Source organism: Chanodichthys erythropterus, chromosome 14 (genome assembly GCF_024489055.1).
Source record: "Chanodichthys erythropterus isolate Z2021 chromosome 14, ASM2448905v1, whole genome shotgun sequence".
Classification (NCBI taxonomy): Eukaryota; Metazoa; Chordata; class Actinopteri; order Cypriniformes; family Xenocyprididae; genus Chanodichthys; species Chanodichthys erythropterus.
The window spans coordinates 14,383,537-14,393,695 of NC_090234.1; the positions used below are offsets into that span (position 1 = coordinate 14,383,537).

At 36.4% G+C, this 10,159-nt stretch overlaps 1 protein-coding gene across 3 annotated transcripts in view; it reads left to right on the forward strand.

Annotated features, from left to right (window-relative positions):
- The window catches only part of il1rl1 (interleukin 1 receptor-like 1), a 67,510-nt gene extending 57,592 nt beyond the window's left edge, over positions 1 to 9,918 (forward strand). For 2 of the 3 annotated variants that reach the window (XM_067409798.1, XM_067409799.1), the window contains exons 7-11: positions 5,434 to 5,557; positions 6,012 to 6,145; positions 8,001 to 8,138; positions 8,332 to 8,493; positions 8,919 to 9,918. In XM_067409798.1, the coding sequence (XP_067265899.1) occupies positions 5,434 to 5,557; positions 6,012 to 6,145; positions 8,001 to 8,138; positions 8,332 to 8,493; positions 8,919 to 9,283 (923 nt within the window). In that variant the 3' untranslated portion in view covers positions 9,284 to 9,918. The remainder of the gene's footprint in view (positions 1 to 5,433; positions 5,558 to 6,011; positions 6,146 to 8,000; positions 8,139 to 8,331; positions 8,494 to 8,918) is intronic. The other variant, XM_067409800.1, reaches the window with a different exon arrangement.
- The last annotated feature ends 241 nt before the right edge of the window (positions 9,919 to 10,159 follow it).

Genomic DNA, 10,159 nt, shown 5'->3' on the forward strand with positions numbered 1-10,159 from the left:
CTCGGTACACATATAGACCTCATCGGGCCGAACAACTTTCGCGCTCTAAGTTAATCGCCACGCCAACAGGAAGTCAGCTATTAAGGGTTGTTTGAAAAACGCATGCTCTGGAATTTGATATACTCCTCCTAGACGATTAATCCGATCGCCACCAAACTCGGTCAGCATGAAGTCAAGACACTGATGATTAAAAATTGCCAGGGGATTTTTGATATCTCGAACGGTTTGGCCGTGGCGAGGCAACGAATTTATGGCGAGAAAAAGGAAACAGGAAATGTGTTATAACGTCTTAATACATATATTGATCTTTATGAAACTTCACGAGTGTGTTCGTTATAGGAGTCTGATCACATGGATGTGACTATTGTGAGTCAAAGTTATAGCGCCACCAACTGGCAGCAGGAAGTGTATCACTTTTTGAAATGTTTTGAGATCACCCTCTTATTTTTACCTGATTTGCTTCAAACTTCATCAGTGTAATGTCAATACACAGCAGATGTAGACCTATGACAGGATTTTTGATATTTGAAATATTGTTGCCATGGCAACAGGTCAAACTGTAATAATATTCTTGAGTGTTTTTGAGGCTCTTAACATGCTTCAAATTGCATGAAACTCGACACACACATCAATATTGTCAACCAGTAGACATGGACAAAGCCATAGAAATGGGCGTGGTGGAGGGGCTCAGTAGCGCCACCTTTTGACAAAAGTGGGGGGTTAGTTTTTCCTACAGTCACCAAACTCGGTACACATATTATTCTCATCAAGCCGGACAATTTTCTAATTTACATTCATTAGCTCCGACCAACAGGAAGTCAGCTATTTTGGTTTGAATGTTAATTTTTTGAAAAAACAGGCTATGAATTTTATACTACTACTCCTACAGGGTTTATCAAATTTACACCAAGCTTTTTTAACTTGTTGCGAACACATTGAAGTTGTTTAATTGCAAACGGATTTTGGATATCTCAAACGGTTTGGCCGTGGCGAGGCAACGAATTTATGGCGAGAAAAGGGAAACAGGAAATGTGTTATAACTTCTGCATACATTGATTGATGTTTATGAAACTTCAGGAGTGTGTTGGTTGTAGTAGTCTGATCACATGGATGTAACTATTGTGAGTCAAAGTTATAGCGCCACCAACTGGCAGCAAGAAGTGTATCACTTTTAAAATGCTTTGAGATCACCCTCTTATTTTTACATGATTTGCTTCAAACTTCATCAGTGTAATGTCAATACACAGCAGATGTAGACCTATGACAGGATTTTTGATATTTGAAATATTGTTGCCATGGCAACAGGTCAAACTGTAATAATATTCTTGAGTGTTTTTGAGGCTCTTAACATGCTTCAAATTGCATGAAACTCGACACACACATCAATATTGTCAACCAGTAGACATGGACAAAGCCATAGAAATGGGCGTGGTGGAGGGGCTCAGTAGCGCCACCTTTTGACAAAAGTGGGGGGGTTAGTTTTTCCTACAGTCACCAAACTCGGTACACATATTATTCTCATCAAGCCGGACAATTTTCTAATTTACATTCATTAGCTCCGACCAACAGGAAGTCAGCTATTTTGGTTTGAATGTTAATTTTTTGAAAAAACAGGCTATGAATTTTATACTACTACTCCTACAGGGTTTATCCAATTTACACCAAGCTTTTTTTAACTTGTTGCTAACACATTGAAGTTGTTTAATTGCAAACGGATTTTGGATATCTCAAACGGTTTGGCCGTGGCGAGGCAACAAATTTATGGCAAGAAAAGGGAAACAAAGTGTTATAACTTCTGCATACATTCATTGATTTTGATGAAACTTTGGCTTAGTCTTCGTTGTACAAGGCTGATCACATGGATTTGACTATTGTGATTCAAAGTCATAGCGCCACCAACTGGAAGCAGAAAATGTGTCACTTTCAGCATACATTGAGATCACCCTCTTATTTTTACCTGATTTGCTACAAAATTCATCAGAATAATGTTAAAACTTGGCACATGTAATCCTTTGAAAATGGGCAGGGAGGAGGGGCTCTATAACGGCACCTTGTAGTGCAGTAAATGTGGAGTGAATTTGACATAGTCCTTTGATGTTTAACCGTTTTAAGTGCCTATTGCCCGCTGTGCACAGTTGCCCTGAAGCCACCGGGGTGGCGGTGCCACCGGGCTTGGGCCCGCCATCGCTGCTCGCAGCTATATTTATTATTATTTTTTTTTTTTATTTTTTTTTTTTTCGTCTTCCGGGGCTTTTTGGGGGCCTTAACATGCTCAAAAACTCTTGAAAATTGGCACACACATTGGAATCCGCGGCCATTAGGACGCCGGAGAGGCTGGTACCCGGGCGTGGCAGGGGGGCTCGACAGCGCCCCCTTGAAAAAAGTCTGAAAATTTGGTCCATATATTAAACATGCTTGCACGTATTAGTATGAAACTCGGTACACATATAGACCTCATCGGGCCGAACAACTTTCGCGCTCTAAGTTAATCGCCACGCCAACAGGAAGTCAGCTATTAAGGGTTGTTTGAAAAACGCATGCTCTGGAATTTGATATACTCCTCCTAGACGATTAATCCGATCGCCACCAAACTCGGTCAGCATGAAGTCAAGACACTGATGATTAAAAATTGCCAGGGGATTTTTGATATCTGGAACGGTTTGGCCGTGGCGAGGCAACGAATTTATGGCGAGAAAAAGGAAACAGGAAATGTGTTATAACGTCTTAATACATATATTGATCTTTATGAAACTTCACGAGGGTGTTCGTTATAGGAGTCTGATCACATGGATGTGACTATTGTGAGTCAAAGTTATAGCGCCACCAACTGGCAGCAGGAAGTGTATCACTTTTTGAAATGTTTTGAGATCACCCTCTTATTTTTACCTGATTTGCTTCAAACTTCATCAGTGTAATGTCAATACACAGCAGATGTAGACCTATGACAGGATTTTTGATATTTGAAATATTGTTGCCATGGCAACAGGTCAAACTGTAATAATATTCTTGAGTGTTTTTGAGGCTCTTAACATGCTTCAAATTGCATGAAACTCGACACACACATCAATATTGTCAACCAGTAGACATGGACAAAGCCATAGAAATGGGCGTGGTGGAGGGGCTCAGTAGCGCCACCTTTTGACAAAAGTGGGGGTTAGTTTTTCCTACAGTCACCAAACTCGGTACACATATTATTCTCATCAAGCCGGACAATTTTCTAATTTACATTCATTAGCTCCGACCAACAGGAAGTCAGCTATTTTGGTTTGAATGTTAATTTTTTGAAAAAACAGGCTATGAATTTTATACTACTACTCCTACAGGGTTTATCCAATTTACACCAAGCTTTTTTTAACTTGTTGCGAACACATTGAAGTTGTTTAATTGCAAACGGATTTTGGATATCTCAAACGGTTTGGCCGTGGCGAGGCAACGAATTTATGGCGAGAAAAGGGAAACAGGAAATGTGTTATAACTTCTGCATACATTGATTGATGTTTATGAAACTTCAGGAGTGTGTTGGTTGTAGTAGTCTGATCACATGGATGTAACTATTGTGAGTCAAAGTTATAGCGCCACCAAATGGCAGCAAGAAGTGTATCACTTTTAAAATGCTTTGAGATCACCCTCTTATTTTTACCTGATTTGCTTCAAACTTCATCAGTGTAATGTCAATACACAGCAGATGTAGACCTATGACAGGATTTTTGATATTTGAAATATTGTTGCCATGGCAACAGGTCAAACTGTAATAATATTCTTGAGTGTTTTTGAGGCTCTTAACATGCTTCAAATTGCATGAAACTCGACACACACATCAATATTGTCAACCAGTAGACATGGACAAAGCCATAGAAATGGGCGTGGTGGAGGGGCTCAGTAGCGCCACCTTTTGACAAAAGTGGGGGTTAGTTTTTCCTACAGTCACCAAACTCGGTACACATATTATTCTCATCAAGCCGGACAATTTTCTAATTTACATTCATTAGCTCCGACCAACAGGAAGTCAGCTATTTTGGTTTGAATGTTAATTTTTTGAAAAAACAGGCTATGAATTTTATACTACTACTCCTACAGGGTTTATCCAATTTACACCAAGCTTTTTTTAACTTGTTGCTAACACATTGAAGTTGTTTAATTGCAAACGGATTTTGGATATCTCAAACGGTTTGGCCGTGGCGAGGCAACGAATTTATGGCAAGAAAAGGGAAACAAAGTGTTATAACTTCTGCATACATTAATTGATTTTGATGAAACTTTGGCTTAGTCTTCGTTGTACAAGGCTGATCACATGGATTTGACTATTGTGATTCAAAGTCATAGCGCCACCAACTGGAAGCAGAAAATGTGTCACTTTCAGCATACATTGAGATCACCCTCTTATTTTTACCTGATTTGCTTCAAAATTCATCAGAATAATGTTAAAACTTGGCACATGTAATCCTTTGAAAATGGGCAGGGAGGAGGGGCTCTATAGCGGCACCTTGTAGTGCAGTAAATGTGGAGTGAATTTGACATAGTCCTTTGATGTTTAACCGTTTTAAGTGCCTATTGCCCGCTGTGCACAGTTGCCCTGAAGCCACCGGGGTGGCGGTGCCACCGGGCTTGGGCCCACCATCGCTGCTCGCAGCTATATTTCTAAATTGTAATCAGAAAGGTAAACATGTCAACATATTTTTTTGAAACTTTTTTAAACATTTGTTTTTCTCAAAATGTGAATATTATAAATGGTATTTTAAATATTTAAATATAAAACCCTCAGAGGGTAGCAGTGTTATTTTAGTTTTTATTTTTGTTTTATTCTCATTCATTTTGAATTAGCTTTTATTTTGTATATTTTTCATGTTAATTTTACTTTAATTTTTGTTTATTTTTAATAATTAGTTGTTGTTTTTGAAATATTGCTATTAAGGTTTGATTAGTTTCTGTTTTGGTTTTAGTTTTATAAATGATTATATTTTATTTTATTTAAGCTTTATTTATTTTTTTGCATTTCTTACTTTTACTTTCAATTAACAGAAATGTTTTTAATAGTTTTAGATTACAATAATAATCCTGGAGGGTAGTTGAGAATCTGACAAAACAAAATACATATTTTATCAAATTGACCTGCCAAACACTAAAAATGCAATAGAAATTCCTTTTGCACGTTCCACAACATCTCAGAGTTTCGAAACCCTGCATGCATGTTTATGACCCTAACTGAGAAATAGTCTCAAAATTGTAACCAGTTTTTCTGACAACTCAGATATGTGTTGCTGGTTAAGGAGTCAAATCATTTATTATTATTTAATTTCCCACCTTAAGGTCGTTTTATAATGTTGGTGTTTTTTATGCACCAAAAGTTACAGCATGTTTTCACAGTACAGTGAACTCTGGAAAGATTTAATGTCAATGTCAAATCTGAAAGCCTTGATTGCTCTTGTTTCTCAGGTACAGAATTGATCCTCCAATGTTCTGTCTTCTTTGGACGCACTGTGTGTGATGAGTGCTCTGTTCAGTGGGAAAGGAATAACACCAGGATAGATGCGGTGAATGGATATAAGCAGGAAACAAGGTGGATATCTCCTTCAATTAACTCGCTGTAAACTACTTTAAAAAAAAATTAATATGTGCCTTGAGCGTGTTTTTTTTTCCCCAAACCAGTTCAGTGGAAATCCCACCCTGAAGCCAATTCTAAACATTTCATTGGCCATGTCAATCATAGTAACGATTAGGATGTTTTAAGCTATGAAACTTGCAAAATGTTTTGATAGTACACTGACGTCTTATATGTCAAAAGATCAAATGCAAATTTGATTTCTCATGTCACGACCCCTTTAAAAGTAGTTAAACTACAGTTGAGCTACATTTTCAGAAACACATGGCTCAAAATAAGTATACATATATTTAAACTAAACAACTGATATCTCGCTCTTCTCTAGTTGTTACTCTAAACAGATTTCTGATATGAACAGCACATTTTCTGATGAATAAATGGGTAATTAAATATGTCTGCTGTTTTTCTCCAGAAAGCAAGATGGCATCATGGAGTCATTTTTGACCATTACTAAAGTTTCTGAGCTGGACCTCCGTTCTGAGTATCGCTGCAGAGCTGAAGACTCTTATAAATATTTTTATGCATCAATCATTTTGAAGCGTAAAGGTAAGATCCTATCTAAGATGAATATAGTTCAACCTAAACAAAAATGCATTATTTAACCCAATATTTGTGTGCTGCGTCCATTGTGAGTAATGTCTCTTGCTTTACTTACAATATAGAGCAAAGTTAATACTTGAATAAAATATTGCTAAGATTTCTATTTTAGTATTAATGTTTATTAGCATTAATACTTTATATTTATTACATTTTATCATTATTAGGGGTTCAAGCACGTAGAGCTGAAACACTATTGTAATTGTAAGGATTTTTATTATTTTTCTTCCACCGTAAAACTGATCGTGCAGCCCAAACCGTAAGGCCTAGAGACTTGAAACTTGTCCAGATTATAGGTCTCAGTTTGGGGAGAGGTTGACAGAGTATGACCCAGATTGGCCCATAGGTGGCGCTACAGCAATCAAAAATGCAAAACTGCTCATAACTCCTAGACCGTTTGTTGTGTGTCTTATATCATTGTAATCATTGGCTCAAGACAAACAGAATGTATATAGAGCGTACGTTCGATTTCATTTCCGCCTGGAAAAGTTTTCCGACATTTTGAATTTTCTTCAAAACCTATTTTTGCGAATTAGTCCTAAGTTTTTCGCCCCAATCAGAACCAAACCAGTGCAGAAATGTTCTGTGGAGTCTGAATATCAAAAGTTATCCAAAAAAAAGTTGAAATTTCGATTCACAGACGCTAAGGGGTGCCAACATGTTTGAAATGCACTTTTACTAAAATGGCTATAAATCTTGAACAGACTGAGGTATTTTCACCAAACCTGGCACACGTGTAGGGGCTCAATCTTTGGTGAAAGTAAAAAAATTGCGTCGATTGGACACTTGGTGGCACTATAACTTGTAAAAAAAACATGAAAAAAGCTGTAACTCCGCAACCGTTAGTCCGATCAACTTGAAATTTGGCATGCAGTGTTTTGGTCCAAGGGGGCATGATAGTCTATGAGATTGGCGTATCTCGAAAAACATGGCACCATTGACCAATGAACTTTGAGAACCTATTAGATAAGGTTAACGGAGGCCGAACGGAACGAAACTGTGCATATTCAATTCATGGGCGTAGAGGTATTTAAGAATTTTAAAAGAAATCGGCCATTAGTTGACGCTATCGAGTTGTACGCATCTGTAATCACGTGGTGTTTCACAGATCCACACAATATGCATATAATTTGATAGATCTCCTCATTCTGAAAAACTTTGCCTCAAGAACCAATGCTGTCAATCAAATCATACATTAAATATTCGCAATTATGTAAAAAACCGAACTAGTTCTAGGTTTTTTGCCCCATCAGAACCAAACCAGTGCAGTGGAATTCTCTGGACTCTCTAGATCAATAATTATCAAAATTTGGGTCACTATAACAGGGTCATTTAGTAAATAGGTGCTAAATATATACTCAAAAGCCAATAAATCCTAAACGAAAACTCAGAACTTCATGTGAGCACATGCAGCATATGACTCTAAAGAAGCATGCCAACTTTTATGGAGATCGGACCATAGGCGGCGCTATAACTGTTAAAAAGCTTTAAAAAAAACATATAGGTTTTAATGGTAAATTGCTTGTTTTGGCTGAAAATGGTCTGTTCCTTCTATGATTTAAGTGGTTACATGCTTGCTAAATAAAACTTAACATCCTTTTACGCATATGTGCTTAAAGGCCTTAAATGCTTGAACCCTGATAAATGCTGCTTGCATCTTTATTACTATTTTTATTATTACAATATTTTGAATGCATGAATGTTAATATTAAAATATTTGCTAAAATATTTAAATATATATTCAAAATGATTTATTCAGCAAAAGTCATAACAAAGCCTGTGCATTTATTCACGTTTTATTCAGAATCAATGATCCCTGTGATTCTGGCATGCGTTTGCACATTTCTTCTTGTCCTGGTGCTCAGTGGAATAGTGAAGTGGTTTGCATTGGATCTGGTGCTGTTCTTAAGGGAAATTATCGCCAAGCTCAACAGGACAGAGGGTAAAGAATAATATTTTATAATATTTATTAGATTAAAGATTTATTTACTCAGTGTCTTTGTCTTGTTTTTCAGTAAAATAAGTGAGTTTACGCTTAGAACAAGAATAAATATCTGCTGTTAACAATGCAAAATACTGTCATTTACACTTATGACTACAATGCAGCGCAAAAATGCAAATTCTTCTTTTGACAGATGGGAAACTGTATGACGCTTATGTGATTTACCAGAGAAACTTGGAAGAGAAGACAGACAAAACTGTAAGTGACTTTGTCAATGGATCTCTTCTAACAGTGCTGGAGAGCTACTGTGGCTTTAAACTTTTTATTCACGGCAGAGATGACCTACCTGGTGAAGGTACGCTTCAAATAAACATCTTTCAGTGATATATTTTTGATACACTGCATGATGAACATTGTCATCTATGTGCTTGCTTTCACTGTGCAATGCAAAAAGGGATGTTTTTCCTCAGTATTTCTGTCTTGTTTTCCAGTACAAATATCTAAAATTCTTTAATCAAGATACATTTACTGAAGAACCAAAATGACTGAAGTCTTGATTTCTTAAAAATGCATCAAAATTAAGTGAGTTTATGCTTTAAACAAGAACAAATATCTACCAGGGGTAACAACAAAATATTTTTTATCTTGTTTTATGCATAAACTCACTTATATTGCTTATCAAGTAAATGTATCTTGATTTAAGAATGTTTAGATATTTGTAAAGGAAAAATGCTTTTTGATGCATGTTCCTCAAATATTCCATTCCCTTGTCTCCGCCAGACTGCATGGACCTGACTGAATCTAAGATACAGCTTAGTCGGAGACTTATCATCATTTTAACACCTGAAACAAGTACTACTTCTTCTGCAGCTTATGATCTGGAATTGGGCCTCCATAAGTCTCTGGTACAAGGAGAAACTGGTGTGATTCTCATCCAGCTGGGAAAGATGCAAGACTACACACATCTGCCTCTCGGACTGCAGCATCTCCTCTGTAAGAATTCTCCTTTACTGTGGAGAGACGGCGAAACCTCACCAAACTCGAGGTTCTGGAAAAGAGTGCGATATAGGATGCCTGTTGCATCATCCCATTGGAGGAGTAGTTTGAGAAATATATCAGTAGAATGTCAACCTTTAACAGTTTAATGCAAGAGATTCATTTTAGGTTCAAGCGCCGGATTCACAAACAGTTGCTTAAGAAAGAATTTAAAAAATGTCTTGAGATGAGCTCCAAGAAAAAGTCCGTCTTGAAATATATTTTCTTAGGAATATCTTATTTTTTGGTTTTGTTTTTAAGAAGAAAATGACAGGCTTTGGCATTATTTGGCGAGGTCCCATATATTTTTTATTTATTTTGTTTTGTTTTTTTGTGTAGAGACAAAAAGTCATGTCAGACGTAATCATGACCAACCATTGTTTACATTATTGATCACTGGTGGCACTCCAAAGAACTTGTGCACATTAAGTTAATATTTTAATGTTTTTGAAAAAAGTCTCTTCTGCTCACTAAGGTTGCATTAATTTGTTCAAAAATGCAAGAAATACTGGAAAAATAGAGAAATATTATTTCAATTTCAAATAACATGTTTTCTTTATGAATATATAGTAAAATGTAATTTATTCCTGTGATCAAAGCTGAATTTTCAGCATCATTACTCCAGTCTTCAGTGTCACATGATCCTTCAGAAATCATTCTGATATGATGATTTGATGCACAGGAAACATTTCTGATTATTATTATCAGTGTTGAAAACAGTTGTGCTGCTTCATATTTTTGTGGAAACCGTGATACATTTTTGTCAGGATTCTTTGATGAATAGAAAGTTCAAAAGAAATCTGAATATAAATGTCTTTACTGTCACTATTGATCCATTTAATGGTTCCTTGCTTAATAAAAGTATTACAATAATAGTGTTGTGTTGTGTAATGCTTAATAAGAACAAAGAAACAACCCAATAAATTCATAAAACATCTTACCTTTGGGCATTTAAAGGATTAGTTCACTTTCAAATTAAAATTTCC